A 16,401-nucleotide genomic window follows, 5' to 3' on the forward strand; every position below is an offset into this window, starting at 1 on the left:
GGTGGCGGTGGAGGGGGGGGGGGGGTGATACGTCCCAAACGTATCTATAATTTCTTATGTTCCATGCTACTTTTATGATGATACTCACATGTTTTATACACATTATATGTCATATTTATGCATTTTCCGGCACTAACCTATTGACGAGATGCCGAAGAGCCGGTTGCTGTTTTCTGCTGTTTTTGGTTTCAGAAATCCTAGTAAGGAAATATTCTCGGAATTGGACGAAATCAACGCCTAGGGGCTTATTTTTCCACGAAGCTTCCAGAAGACCGAGGGAGAAACGAAGTGGGGCCACGGGGCGCCGCCACACTAGGCCGGCGCGGCCTAGGGGGGCCCGCGTGGCCCTAGCGTGTGGGCCCCCCGTGACTCCTCCGAATGCTCCCTTCCGCCTACTGAAAGCCTTCGTCGCGAAACCCCCAGTACCGAGAGCCACGATACGGAAAACCTTCCAGAGACGCCGCCGCCGCCAATCCCATCTCGGGGGATTCAGGAGATCGCCTCCGGCACCCTGCCGGAGAGGGGAATCATCTCCCGGAGGTCTCTTCATCGCCATGATCGCCTCCGGATCGATGTGTGAGTAGTCCACCCCTGTACTATGGGTCCATAGCAGTAGCTAGATGGTTGTCTTCTCCTCATTGTGCTATCATGTTAGATCTTGTGAGCTGCCTATCATGATCAAGATCATCTATTTGTAATGCTACATGTTGTGTTTGTTGGGATCCGATGAATATTGAATACTATGTCAAGTTGATTATCGGTCTATCATATATGTTGTTTATGTTCTTGCATGCTCTCCGTTGCTAGTAGAGGCTCGGCCAAGTTGATACTTGTAACTCCAAGAGGGAGTATTTATGCTCGATAGTGGGTTCATGCCTCCATTGAATCTGGGGGAGTGACAGCAACCTCTAAGGTTGTGGATGTGCTGTTGCCACTAGGGATATAACATCAATGCGTTGTCTAAGGATATTTGTGTTGATTACATTACGCACCATACTTAATGCAATTGTCTGTTGTTTGCAACTTAATACTGGATGGGGTTCGGATGATAACCTGAAAGTGGACTTTTTAGGCATAGATGCATGTCTGGATAGCGGTCTATGTACTTTGTCGTAATGCCCTGATTAAATCTCATAGTACTCATCATGATATATGTATGTGCATTGTTATGCCTTCTTTATTTGTCAATTGCCCAACTGTAATTCGTTCACCCAACATGATATTTATCTTATGGGAGAGACACCACTAGTGAACTGTGGACCCCGGTCCAATTCTTTACATCTGAAATATAATCTACTGCAATTGTTCTTTACTGTTCTTCGCAAACAAACATCATCATCCACACTATACATCTAATCCTTTGTTTACAGCAAGCCGGTGAGATTGACAACCTCACTGTTACGTTGGGGCAAAGTACTTTGATTGTGTTGTGCAGAGTTCCACGTTGGCGCCGGAATCCCTGGTGTTGCGCCGCACTACACTCCGCCACCAACAACCTTCACGTGTTCCTTGACTCCTACTGGTTCGATAACCTTGGTTTCTTACTGAGGGAAAACTTACTGCTGTGCGCATCACACCTTCCTCTTGGGGTTCCCAACGGACGTGTCGTCTACGCGCCATCAGGGGGGGTGGGGGGTTGATGCAAATGAAAAGGGTTAGCGACCGAGCTTCTCCAGCACCAGCAAGACCACCCAAAATTCTCCTACAAAATGCCCCGAGCTCGTTCGTCTACCAACGGTGGTGGAGGGTGTGGAAAATCTTCGACCGCGAACCCCCTCATTCGTTTACCAACATTTTTTCCAAGAAAAAATTCCAACTTCATGTCCCCCCTCATCCCCGATGACCATTTTGTGTAGAATTACATATGTTTTCATGATTCTATGGAAGTACTTCTTGTCCCAAAAAACAAGCCAGACCTCCTTGTCCTAAAATTTCTCTCAATGTACTTCTGACATGATTCTTGAGCCTTGGAAAAAACATATTTCTTCATCGGAAAACAACCACACACACACACTTGAGTGAGGCATCTTCTCCAATGCAAAGATACTCATCGGTGTAATTAGCCGGAATGTGGTATGTCATCGTTCTCATTGCGTCAAACAACCACACTCAAGAGAGGTATCTTTTCCAATGCGAATATACTCATCGATGTAATCATCCAAAATGTCGTATGCAATCATTCTCATTGCGGTAGATACCTTTGGTATGGACTAAATCCTAGGAGACCGACATCATTTCTCGGGTGACTGAAATAACATGAGTTTTCCTCGCAATCCTCCACTATTTTGAGAAAAAAGTATCTACACATTCGATAATGCATATGAAAGAGATGTGATGGGTAGGTGGAGACCTCAACAAAGTAATCTTTCATGAGCATGGTGTGGCCACGATATCGATTACGAGAAATGCAAAAGCAGACGACCGTCGAGCCTTGGCTCTTCTGTTTCTTGCCGTCCATGTGTGTCCTTCATGGTGGTGACCAAGATGAGATTCTCAATGTTGTCGTCCTAAAGAAATTCTTCGATATTGGAATCATCCGAAGACGACGACGAGTCCTCGAGTAAAAATCATGCCGTGGACGAATTCATCTACTCACAAAATTCTATGTCCACACAAATTCGGGCGATTCTTAGAAGAGGCCTAGAACAGCATAAAATTACATCTCGGGCGGAGTCAGGTTGGACGAGCGCTGGCAACGAATCAGGCCGGTTGTGGCAACGGACAAGTGGAAAACGGCTCGATTCAAGCTGAGAACAACGACGACGAAGGTTGCAGTGACAGACCCCTTGATTCATGCCTTGCGGACTGCTTTCGTGGCTCCACTCGAGGTTGGCAACACATCCATGGTGGCAACACGGTTGATGTGGCGGGCGGAACAAAACCAAGAGGGTGGGGGAGGGAGGAGCAACGTAGAGTTTGGAAGCTTTTCCACAGCGCACAGCGGGCGGGAACGATGGGGATCTACAGTGCAGGTGGTGGTGGCAGCGAAGGAGGAGGGGAAGTCGTCCGCTTGGAAGGAGCTGAAATTTTAGTTGTGCCAATACTTCCACGCGATCGGGGGTGTCGGATTTGGGCAGCCCAAAACTGAACTATATTTCGTCAAAGGTTGAAAATGGGGAAATCTAAAAAAATTATCTAGGTCGGCCTATTTTCCTATATTTTCATAGGTCATTTTTTTCGGCAAAAAGTTGGAAACCGGTGATTATTATCTGGTCGGGATGAGTACCATGATATTTCTAAATACTTATCATAGTATAATGAACCTATTTTTTTTAGCATTCATATTTGCCAAAATCTGCGACAATTCAGGTTCGGAGGAAATACTCCATTCTAAATTAATTCTCACGGCTTTATACATATACATGTGTATGTAAAAGCATTTCAGTGTGTAGATACATCTCTATCTAGACAAAGCTATAACTAACTAATTTGGAACGGAGGTAATACTACTAATTTAGTACCCTCCGGCCCTGAATACTTGTTCATGTTCAATGAATCTATACACTTTTTAACCTACTTTTTACGTAAATCTGAGATAAATGTTTTAGGCCAGAGGATGGAGTACCTCTATTTCATATTAATTGTCACGAATTTATCTAAATTCATGTACTAGCCAAATCTATGACTATAAATATGGAATGGCGATAGTATTCCGTCCATTTCACATTAAGTATGGCAGTTATTTGTCAAAATAGACGTAAACTCGTCCAGATACTTTACATAATGTATCTAGACCAAAATTTTATCACAGCTGTGAGTGGAGGAAGTATTTTGCATCTCTTGTCCATACGAGAGTCTGCCCCACCCCCAGGGAGAAAATAAATTTCCGCCAAAATAACTCCCACCAACCTCCCCAGACCCTGGCGCTTATAAACCAACTGCCATTGCTCCTCCGCCTCCACGCGAATTCACCACCACCACGGGACACGACACGAGCCTGATCGAACATGTCCGCCTCACGCGCGCTCCTCTCCAACCCGCACGCCGTCGCGAGCCCGACGGCGTCGAGGGCGGCGCGGGCCCGCCTCGCCTCGCCCTCGAGGACGGCGGCCCCGCTCGCGCGCCTCCGCATTCGATCCGCGATCCTGTCGTCGCTGGCGCCCGCGGCGCCCGTGGCCACCTCGGAGCCGAGGCGCCGGATCTCGCGCTCGGGGTCGGACGCGTCGCTGCGGCCCAAGCCCGCGGTGCTGGTGGCGGAGAAGCTGGGCGAGGCCGGGCTGGCCGTGCTGCGCCAGTTCGCCGACGTGGAGTGCGCCTACGGCATGTCCCCCGCCGACCTCCTCGCCAAGGTGGCGCAGTTCGACGCGCTCATCGTGCGCAGTTTATGACATTAAATAGGATGGACCTATGATACTAATTCATAATACTATGCATTGTAGGTGTTGTATCATAAACTAATATCATATGTATGATACTAGTCTATAATACTTTCCATTGTGACTAGTCTTATATTGCCCCTGCCAACAAAATAAGTAGTTCTTCCACTGCCACTAAATGCACTCTATGCTTCCAAGCACCCATAGAAAAGTGTCTGCAAGCGTCAATTACTGACAACCGGGATGTGTCTGGAGCATTTAGTTGTCTTAGATATTGTTAAACAAACATAGAAACCATAAGTCCAACATGTACATTGATTATAGGCATGTGGACTTGCTCATCCGCATGTAATCATCATCACCGACAATACAATAGGCAAGCACCAAAACACCTGCAATGCATTTCTAATAGGAAGAAAGCTAACCTTACCAAGAGCATCAGTCTTGCATATGAAGCAGTTGTCATATCTCTTCACTCCATTCATAAAGCGGAGGAAAACCGGCCCTGATAGCCAAAACCGGTGTCAGAACAACGCATTGTATAGATGGTTGGTACAATAAAAGTAGTCGCCAAAAGTTGCACCTGGCCAACTTCTCTTTTACGACCCAACACTGTGCCATGTTCTTGAACGAGCCCTGGGGCCTTGGACGCTTTTTCCAGTGTTGTCATGCATGAGAAGGGTCACCATCATCAACAATTCGTTATCATCGTCAGAGTCATCATTCGCCAACATATCAATGACATGGTTGTCAAAGAACCTGTCTCCGCTATCGTCGATCCATGGTCTACGCAAGTTCAAATATATAAATAAACATCACAAATATATCACTAGAGAACTTCTAGGAGGCAAAGGGCAATAGCATATCCTTTCAAAAAAAAAGGGCAATAGCATAACACCTCTAAATGAGGCGGGAAAATGGCCAAAAATCCTTGCGAGTGGGCGCAGTTCGCAACTTGTTATGTCTAGAAAGCGTACCAGACGAGTGAAGATGACCTCTTCCATCGAAAACGATGGTTCAGGTGGCGGTGGAGGGGGGGGGGGATACGTCCCAAACGTATCTATAATTTCTTATGTTCCATGCTACTTTTATGATGATACTCACATGTTTTATACACATTATATGTCATATTTATGCATTTTCCGGCACTAACCTATTGACGAGATGCCGAAGAGCCGATTCTTTGTTTTCTCGCTGTTTTTGGTTTCAGAAATCCTAGTAAGGAAATATTCTCGGAATTGGACGAAATCAACGCCTAGGGGCTTATTTTTCCACGAAGCTTCCAGAAGACCGAGGGAGAAACAAAGTGGGGCCACGGGGCGCCGCCACACTAGGGCGGCGCGGCCTAGCGTGTGGGGCCCCCGTGACTCCTCCGACTGCTCCCTTCCGCGCGAAACCCCAGTACCGAGAGCCACGATACGGAAAACCTTCCAGAGACGCCGCCGCCGCCAATCCCATCTCGGGGGATTCAGGAGATCGCCTCCGGCACCCTGCCGGAGAGGGGAATCATCTCCCGGAGGTCTCTTCATCGCCATGATCGCCTCCGGATCGATGTGTGAGTAGTCCACCCCCGGACTATGGGTCCATAGCGTAGCTAGATGGTTGTCTTCTCCTCATTGTGCTATCATGTTAGATCTTGTGAGCTGCCTATCATGATCAAGATCATCTATTTGTAATGCTACATGTTGTGTTTGTTAGGATCCGATGAATATTGAATACTATGTCAAGTTGATTATCAATCTATCATATATGTTGTTTATGTTCTTGCATGCTCTCCGTTGCTAGTAGAGGCTCCGGCCAAGTTGATACTTGTAACTCCAAGAGGGAGTATTTATGCTCGATAGTGGGTTCATGCCTCCATTGAATGCGGGAGTGACAGACAACCTCTAAGGTTGTGGATGTGCTTGTTGCCACTAGGGATAAAACATCAATGCTTTGTCTAAGGATATTTGTGTTGATTACATTACGCACCATACTTAATGCAATTGTCTGTTGTTTGCAACTTAATACTGGAAGGGGTTCGGATGATAACCTGAAAGTGGACTTTTTAGGCATAAATGCATGCTGGATAGCGGTCTATGTACTTTGTCGTAATGCCCTGATTAAATCTCATAGTACTCATCATGATATATGTATGTGCATTGTTATGCCTTCTTTATTTGTCAATTGCCCAACTGTAATTCGTTCACCCAACATGATATTTATCTTATGGGAGAGACGCCACTAGTGAACTGTGGATCCCGGTCCAATTCTTTACATCTGAAATATAATCTACTGCAATTGTTCTTTACTGTTCTTCGCAAACAAACATCATCATCCACACTATACATCTAATCCTTTGTTTACAGCAAGCCGGTGAGATTGAAAACCTCATCTGTTACGTTGGGGCAAAGTACTTTGATTGTGTTGTGCAGGTTCCACGTTGGCGCCGGAATCCTCGGTGTTGCGCCGCACTACACTCCGCCACCAACAACCTTCACGTGTTCCTTGACTCCTACTCGGTTCGATAACCTTGGTTTCTTACTGAGGGAAAACTTACTGCTGTGCGCATCACACCTTCCTCTTGGGGTTCCCAACGGACGTGTCGTCTACGCGCCATCGGGGGGGGGGTTGATGCAAATGAAAAGGGTTAGCGACCGAGCTTCTCCAAGCACCAAGCAAGACCACCCAAAATTCTCCTACAAAATGCCCCGAGCTCGTTCGTCTACCAACGGTGGTGGAGGGTGTGGAAAATCTTCGACCGCGAACCCCTCATTCGTTTACCAACATTTTTTCCAAGAAAAAATTCCAACTTCATGTCCCCCTCATCCCCGATGACCATTTTGTGTAGAATTACATATGTTTTCATGATTCTATGGAAGTACTTCTTGTCCCAAAAAACAAGCCAGACCTCCTTGTCCTAAAATTTCTCTCAATGTACTTCTGACATGATTCTTGAGCCTTGGAAAAAACATATTTCTTCATCGGAAAACAACCACACACACACTTGAGTGAGGCATCTTCTCCAATGCAAAGATACTCATCGGTGTAATTAGCCGGAATGTGGTATGTCATCGTTCTCATTGCGTCAAACAACCACACTCAAGAGAGGTATCTTTTCCAATGCGAATATACTCATCGATGTAATCATCCAAAATGTCGTATGCAATCATTCTCATTGCGGTAGATACCTTTGGTATGGACTAAATCCTAGGAGACCGACATCATTTCTCGGGTGACTGAAATAACATGAGTTTTCCTCGCAATCCTCCACTATTTTGAGAAAAAAAGTATATACGCATTCGATAATGCATATGAAAGAGATGTGATGGGTAGGTGCAGACCTCAACAAAGTAATCTTTCATGAGCATGGTGTGGCCACGATATCGATTACGAGAAATGCAAAAGCGGACGACCGTCGAGCCTTGGATCTTCTGTTTCTTGCCGTCCATGTGTGTCCTTCATGGTGGTGACCAAGATAAGATTCTCAATGTTGTGGTCCTAAAGAAATTCTTCGATATTGGAATCATCCAAAGCCGACGACAAGTCCTCGAGCAAAAATCATGCCGTGGACGAATTCATCTAACACACAAATTCGGGCGATTCTTAGAAGAGGCCTAGAACAGCATAAAATTACATCTCGGGCGGAGTCAGGTTGGACGAGCGCTGACAACGAATCAGGCCGGGTGTGACAGCGGACAAGTGAAAAAAATGGCTCGATTCAAGCTGAGAACAACGACAACGGAGGCTGCGGTGACAGACCCCTTGATTCATGCCTTGCGGACTGCTTTCGTGGCTCCACTCGAGGTTGGCAACACATCCATGGTGGCAACACGGTTGATGTGGCGGGCGGAACAAAACCAAGAGGGTGGGGCAGGGAGGAGCAACGTAGAGTTTGGAAGCTTTTCATAGCGCAGAGCGGGCGGGAACGATGGAGATCTCCATTGCAAGTGGTGGTGGCAGCGAAGGAGGAGGGGAAGTCGTGCGCTTGGAAGGAGCTGGAATTTTAGTTGTGCCAATACTTCCACGTGATCGGGGGTGTTGGATTTGGGCAGCCGAAAACTAAACTATATTTCGTCAAAGGTTGAAAATGGGGAAATCTGAAAAAATTATCTAGGTCGGCCTTTTTTCCTATATTTTCATAGGTCATTTTTTTTGGCAAAAATTTGGAAGCCGGTGGTCATTATCTGGTCGGGATGAGTACCATGATATGCTAGAGTTGGTCTAAATACTTATCATAGGTATAATGAACCTATATTTTTTTTAGCATTCATATTTGCCAAAATCTGCGACAATTCAGGTTCGGAGGAAATACTCCATTCTAAAATAATTCTCACGGCTTTATACATATACATGTGTATGTAAAAGCATTTCAGTGTATAGATACATCTCTATGTAGACAAGGCTATAACTAACTAATTTGGAACGGAGGTAATACTACTTTTTAACCTACTTTTTACGTAAATCTGAGATAAATGTTTTAGGCCAGAGGATGGAGTACCTCTATTTCATATTAATTGTCACGAATTTATCTAGATTCATGTACTAGCCAAACCTATGACAATCAATATGGAATGGTGATAGTATTCCGTCCATTTCAAATTAAGTATGGCAGCTATATTTGTCAAAATAGACGTAAACTCGTCCAAATACTTTACATAATGTATCTAGACCAAATTTTTATCACAGCTGTGAATGGAGCAAGTATTTTGCATCTCTAATCTCTTGTCCATACGAGAGTCTGGCTCCGATGTCCCACGTGCTCCTTTGGGCGCATAATTCCTTTGGCCATATTTAGAAACATTTCTACTCCGCTGGCAGAACCTTATCCTCGTGCAAATCGCTACATTATCCGTTTTTACATGCAAACCAAACAAATTTCAGCTGACAATGTCTAAAAAGGGCACAGCGTCAGTATACTCGGCCAATCTCAAAATATCTCCTTCCATGTCCCGAAATTTTTGTCTCAGTGAACAGTGATCAGAAGCAATAATAGCAGGCCCCACCTGTAGGGAGAAATAAATTTCCGCCAAAATAACTCCCACCAACCTCCCCAGACCCTCGGCGCTTATAAACCAACTGCCATTGCTCCTCCGCCTCCACGCGAATTCACCACCACCACGGGCACGACACGAGCCTGATCGAACATGTCCGCCTCACGCGCGCTCCTCTCCAACCCGCACGCCGGCGCGAGCCCGGCCGTGGCGAGGGCGGCGCGGGCCCGCCTCGCCGCGCCCTCGAGGACGGCGGCCCCGCTCGCGCGCCTCCGCATTCGATCCGCGATCCTGTCCTCGCCGGCTGCCGCAGCACCCGTGGCCACGGCCTCGGAGCCGAGGCGCCGGATCTCGCGCTCCGGGTCGGACGCGTCGCTGCGGCCCAAGCCCGCGGTGCTGGTGGCGGAGAAGCTGGGCGAGGCCGGGCTGGCCGTGCTGCGCCAGTTCGCGGACGTGGAGTGCGCCTACGGCATGTCCCCCGCCGACCTCCTCGCCAGGGTGGCGCAGTTCGACGCGCTCATCGTGCGCAGCGGCACCAAGGTCACCAGGGAGGTGCTGGAGGCCGGCCGCGGCCGCCTGCGCGTCGTCGGCCGCGCCGGCGTCGGGATCGACAACGTCGACCTCCAGGCGGCCACCGAGGCGGGCTGCCTCGTCGTCAACGCGCCCACCGCCAACACCGTCGCCGCCGCCGAGCACGGCATCGCGCTGCTCGCCTCCATGGCGCGCAACGTCGCGCAGGCCGACGCCGCGCTCAAGGCCGGTGAGTGATTCATCTCTGCTGCTTCCGTATAACTTTTTAATACAGCTTAAAATGGGTTGAATAATAAGACCATCCTAGCAGTTGATCAAGTGCCACTAGTTCAGATTCTAGCAGGCTACAGTATGTGACGTCGACGTCCGATTCTCAAGGACTCATAATCTATGCTGCTTACTGATCCTCAGAATCGGACTTAAAGTTTTTTAAGTAATTGTATACTAACTTCGGTCGTCCCACGTCATGGACGACGACATCGCAACTTTTGATGATTGACTCGGCCAAAACATTACTGTAAAACAGCCAAATAATTTAACAAATGTCACGCGGTGATCAAGCTTGATGTTGAAAATCCATTTCAAGCTGATCTTGTTTCGTGCCAAATGAAAAATAAAACTATGATTTCAATTTATGGTGGTCCCCCTTCAGTTGGAGTAGTTAATTATGTTTGGATCGGATCACCAAAACGAGGACTGGTAGTACTGAAGATGGGCAGGTTCAATGAATCTGGTTGTGTCTAGTGAACTTGGAAAACTGTAAGACTAGCCTCAATGAGAGTATCATAGAGTTGGCCATGGGGGCGACAGATGCAATTATTGGATGCAATTGAGTCTCCCTTCGGGACCCTATAGTACATTATTGCGCCCCATGAACATCGGCAGGCCGCTAGGAACATCATTTGTAGCAGATAGTAGGACGCAAATAGACTTGCCTGTATTCACCGTACTAGAGTTAAATGACACCCAATAATACAACTGTAACAGTGTGCTGAACTGTTACAAAGGAAAATGAACAATGTGTTCGGCAGGAGCGTACAGATATCATTTTTTACGGTGATGTTGACGGCCTGTTTGCTGTTGTGATTGATTGAGTATACTTTATTGCATTTGCTCTCTGAAGTCTATATCAGATCATGACAGCTTATTAGTGTAGCCCAAAGAGATGCATCGAATCTCTAGGTAAGGGGGGTATAAGATTTCTACTGGTAGTTGACATAGCAGATTATGCTGTCAACATCTTTGCTAATCATGACCGTATCTGCTTAATGCTTATTGAGGAATCTATGCAATATAGTTTTGGTAATATATCCCTAGCTTGTACTACAATTTGATTCGTCCGGGGCATGATGCCTCAGTTTAGTGGGAATAGGATCCCTGCTCAACAGCTTTAGCAATTTTTTTTATCTTTTTAGAAAGGGGCTACCTATTTGCCAAAGTTCTCTGGAAAGTAATGCTACTTGTTGAAGCAAAATCACTGTTGAATGTTTTGGTAGCTCTTGTTGCTTTCTGACACTTATGTCGCTGAAATATTAATGTTTTGCTTAGTCTTTTGCCCCCAAAAGATGGTATGATGTTATTGAACTATCCCGTAGGTATTTTCAGTTTTCACCATAGAGTTCAACGACATTAATGTCACAAATGACATTTGGATAAATTGTATTCCTATCTGACATGTAAATTATACAGTTGCTTGTAATTTTAACTGCACAATTATACAGTAGTATGTACCAAGTAGTTATGTGAATGAACAGAATCGTTCTTGTTAATAAATGTATTGAACTCATTTGATACAGGTAAATGGCAAAGAGCCAAGTATGTCGGAGTTTCCCTAGTTGGAAAGACTCTTGCCATCATGGGCTTTGGAAAGGTTGGCTCAGAGGTAGCAAGGCGAGCGAAAGGGCTTGGGATGCATGTGATTGCCCATGATCCCTATGCCCCGGCTGATAAGGCCCGTGCCATCGGAGCTGAGTTGGTATCTTTTGAGGAGGCCATAGCCAAAGCTGACTTCATCTCCATCCACATGCCGCTCACCCCAACGACATCCAAGGTCTTCAACGACGAGTCCTTCAAAAAGATGAAGACCGGTGTACGGATCATCAATGTGGCTAGGGGTGGAGTGATCGATGAAGATGCTCTGGTTAGAGCACTTGACTCTGGCAAAGTTGCTCAGGTGATTAGTAATTTCTGCTTCACAACTTTCTTCCAACTCATTAGTGAGAAGACTGGTCTGAAATGTAGAGCTTTTATTTGCCAATCTGGATCAGGCGGCTCTTGATGTCTTCACAGTGGAGCCCCCGCCAAAGGACAGCAAGCTGATTCTTCATGAAAATGTCACTGTTACGCCTCATCTAGGAGCAAGCACAGTGGAGGCCCAGGTCTGCATCTTACCTACAACCATATTGATACCTGTCCTAATGGATGCTGGCCGCTGTTCCTGATGTTCTAACTTTACTGAACTCACCACATTGTAGGAAGGCGTCGCAATCGAAATAGCCGAAGCTGTCGCCGGTGCACTGAGAGGTGAACTCTCAGCGACTGCTGTGAATGCTCCCATGGTCCCAGCAGAGGTACGAAGCTTCTTGACATGTCACTGGCGCACTACAATTATGCAAGTTCTTGAACAACTTGTAACTCTGTTTCTTCCCTTTATAGGTTCTTTCAGAGCTCGCTCCCTATGTTTCCCTGGCAGAGAAGCTGGGGAGGCTGGCAGTGCAGCTCGTGGCCGGAGAGAGTGGCATCAAGGGTGTCAAAGTAGTGTACACCTCAGCGAGAGGCCCTGACGACTTCGACACTAGGCTCCTCCGCGCAATGGTGACCAAGGGCATTGTGGAGCCAGTGTCTAGCACATTCGTCAACCTCGTGAACGCTGACTACACAGCAAAGCAGCGCGGCCTGCGCATCACAGAGGAGCGGGTCTCCCACGACAGTGGCGCCGCCGAGGCACCGCTGGAGTCCATCCAGGTCCGTCTGTCGCACGTCAAGTCCAAGTTCGCCGGCGCAATCAGCGACGGCGGGGACATTGTCCTTGTAGGCAGGGTGAAGTATGGCGTGCCCCACCTGACCGTTGTTGGTCCGTATGAGGTTGACGTTAGCATGGAGGGCAACCTAATCCTCTGCCGGCAGATCGACCAGCCTGGGATGATCGGCAAGGTCGGGAACATCCTCGGCCAGAAGAACGTGAACGTTAGCTTCATGAGCGTCGGCCGGACCTTCCGTGGCAAGCAGGCGATCATGGCCATCGGCGTCGATGAGGAGCCTGACAAGGAAACGCTCGAGAAGATTGGTGCGATCCCGGCGGTTGAGGAGTTTGTGTTCCTTGAGCTATGATTGAAGGGAAGTCTGCCTAGGATAAGTAGTAGCGCATCGTCGGTTTTATGGCCACGCGGAGCAAGTGATCCGTGGTCCGTCGGGACTTCTACATTTTTGAACCCTGAAGATTGGAAGAAGTATACATAGGCAGGGCGCCTTCGCTTGGCCCCTGTTTGAATAAAAACGATGTATGTGTGTATGTATGCCCTGTGTGTTGATGTATGTTTGTGGAGAACAGTACTGCCATATTGTATTGTTTGATGCAATAAAAATGTGCTAGTAGCCTAGTATACTACTACAGCTTCATTTGTTGCCTGTTTTGTTAATCGATAAAATGATTATACTCTGTTTCTACGTCCCTTTCAGGCTTTCAGTGATTGAAGCAGCCACCTCGAATTCCATTATCCTGCCGGCTGCAGAAGTCGAATCAGCTTCGCTGGGATGGCACGCTCAGCTGCCGGCTGCAGTTGATCCATGCACAGATTGAGGTCGAGGGAATGCGTCGGGACCTAGCTCGGGACCCAATCTGGTCTTTCTTTCTGTTGCAGAGCTGGTAAGAGCATCTTCACTCGTTGGCGCTCCCCACGTCCAAATCCGGCGAAATTTTTCTCCGGATTGGAGGAAAATTTGGTCTGGGGAGCACCGAAGTTCCAGCCGTCCCCCCTGTCAGGACACCCCCAACCTCGGCCATTTGACATATTTCAAACAAATTCGACATAAAATTTAACAAGTTCGGCGAATAGGATTCAGAAAATTGCTAAAACAAATTCGGCGAAAATCAGTACAATGTTTAACAAGTGCTGAAACAAATGAAGCACACAATTTCACAAGTTTTGAAACAAATTAATAAAGATAGACTAGTTGGCGTCGGCGTTGGCGTTGTCTCGGAGCGTCTATATGTGCTCCACCAGATCATCTTGCAGCTGTTGATGCATTGTAGAGTCTCGAATCTCCTGACGCATGGCAATGAAGGCAGCCCATGATGTCGGTACCTGGTGATTAGACTGTGCAAGTGGACCCTCTCTCTCATATGGTGCTTCTTGCTCAGCCAGAGGAACCGGATGTTTTCGCTCATTTTCAATAATCATATTGTGTAAGCACACACAACAGTTCATCAACTCCCACATCTGATCTTTGGACCAAGTCATAGCGGGGAACCGGACGACAGCAAATCTCTGCTGGAGGACACCAAATGCACGCTCGACGTCTTTTCGGCAAGCTTCTCGTTTCTTGACAAACTCGGAATGTTTGGGGGTGCCGGGTTTCGAGATAGTCTTCACAAATGTTGCCCACTTTGGATAGATACCGTCTGCAAGGTAGTATCCTTTGTTGTAGTGTCGACCATTGATCACATAGTTCACCGGGGGAGCATGACCCTCAACAAGCTTGGAAAAGATCGGGGAGCAGTTTAGGACGTTGATGTCATTGTTGGATCCAGGCATACCAAAGAAAGAGTGCCAAATCCAGAGATCATGGGTAGCCACCGCTTCAAGTATCACAGAGTGCAACCTTTTTGTGACCCTTGTACATTCCTCGCTACGCAAACGGACAGTTCTTCCATTTCCAATGCATGCAGTCAATGCTTCCAAGCATCCCTGGAAAACCCCTAGTTTCATTTGTTGCAAGGATCCTCTGAGTGTCTTCGATAGTGGGTGATCTCAAGTAAAAGTCCCCGAACACTGCTATGACGGCCCTGCAGAACCGGTAGAAACAATCAAGGGCGCTGGACTCCGCCATCCGAAGATAGTCATCTGCACCATCACCGAGAGCTCCATACGCCAGCATCCTCATAGCCACTGTGCACTTCTGCAGTGACGAAAATCCAACCTAGCCAGTGCAATCCGCCTTGCATCTGAAGTAGGGGTCAAAGTCTCGGATGGCATACACAATTTGCGTAAATAGCTTTCTGCTCATCCCGAAACGACGCTCGAAACAAGCCTCACCGTGCAATGGATTGTCGGCGAAGTAGTCGGCGTACAACATGCAGTAGCCCTCCATTCGCTGTCTCGGCTTGCACTTCCGGCGACCTGGTGCCGACCCACCACGTCGACCAGTTGCCACCTCGGCGTACATGCTTGATAAGCAACCGAGGATCATCATGTGCTCCTCGTCTTGGGCGGCGGCTGCCATCTCTTCTTGCATAAGCTCGACGAACATCTGCTCCTCCTCTTCGTCCGAGTCCATGGCCCGCGAGGCAAATGGACGAACACCTGACGGGCGTGGTCGAGGCTAGCCGAGACGCGAATGACGAGGAGTAGGCCGTCATCGAAAAACAGGCAGGCAGATAGGGCGTCGTCGAAAGACGGCGGAATATAGGCAGGTGGGAAGGAAGGACGGCGGAATCTGGGCAACAAGCCGGCGGGGTGGTGCCAGTGGCGAGAGAGATACGAGGGGTGGGGGGAATTTTGAGCGAGGTGGTGGTGGGGTTCGTGTGTCCAGTTGCCGACAAAGCGGTCCCTTCCCCACTTTTCACTCGGCCGGACTCCCCGATAGCTCCCCGGGGGACCGGGGATGGCGTGGGATCGCCGGATGGATGAAGGGCCAAATCCGGACGAAAACGAGGAACCGGGGGCGCGACTGGGCCGAATTTCACCGTTCGGATGGGAAAAACGTCGCTCGGGGGCCTCCTCGGGGAGACGAGTGGAGATGCTCTAATATGGGGCGCGTTTTGGTGCTGCATGTCCCTTTGGCTCGTTTGGGGCTAGCAATTTTCTGCCCGTTTGGATACCTGGGCCGAGCCGCGTTGTTGCATCGCACGGTTCTCAAATCATCTCAGTGACAGGCCCTAGAGGAACGCTCGGAATGACAGTTTCTCCGGGGCCAGGCTAGTTGCGGCCAGAAGGCTACACGCGCCATAATTAGCCTCACCGCTCCCCTCTCTTTCCACTCAGTTACAACCGCACTCTCACCTCCCCGAAACTATCACATCACCCGGTGGTTCCCCTCCCGCCGACCAATCCGCCGGACCGCTGCACGGAGGAGCACCGGTACCGGAGGAGACGTCGACGAGCAGCAACGCGACATCAGTGATACGTCCCAAACGTATCTATAATTTCTTATGTTCCATGCTACTTTTATGATGATACTCACATGTTTTATACACACTACATGTCATTATTATGCATTTTCCGGCACTAACCTATTGACGAGATGCCGAAGAGCCGATTGCTATTTTCTGCTCGTTTTTGGTTTCAGAAATCCTAGTAAGGAAATATTCTCGGAATTGGACGAAATCAACGCCCGGGGTCCTATTTTTGCATGAAGCTTCC

At 48.1% G+C, this 16,401-nt stretch overlaps 1 protein-coding gene across 1 annotated transcript; it reads left to right on the forward strand.

The window, feature by feature from the left end:
* The first annotated feature begins 9,441 nt into the window (after positions 1-9,441).
* LOC124651484 (D-3-phosphoglycerate dehydrogenase 3, chloroplastic-like) lies at positions 9,442-13,438 on the forward strand. Its single transcript, XM_047190600.1, has 5 exons — positions 9,442-10,049; positions 11,617-11,993; positions 12,088-12,198; positions 12,295-12,390; positions 12,476-13,438. Exons 1-5 carry the CDS (start codon positions 9,443-9,445, stop codon positions 13,148-13,150), a joined length of 1,866 nt encoding a protein of 621 aa, XP_047046556.1. The 5' UTR covers position 9,442; the 3' UTR covers positions 13,151-13,438.
* Positions 13,439-16,401: the final 2,963 nt, after the last annotated feature.

This window comes from Lolium rigidum, chromosome 1 (assembly GCF_022539505.1).
Source record: "Lolium rigidum isolate FL_2022 chromosome 1, APGP_CSIRO_Lrig_0.1, whole genome shotgun sequence".
In the NCBI taxonomy this organism is placed as follows: Eukaryota; Viridiplantae; Streptophyta; class Magnoliopsida; order Poales; family Poaceae; genus Lolium; species Lolium rigidum.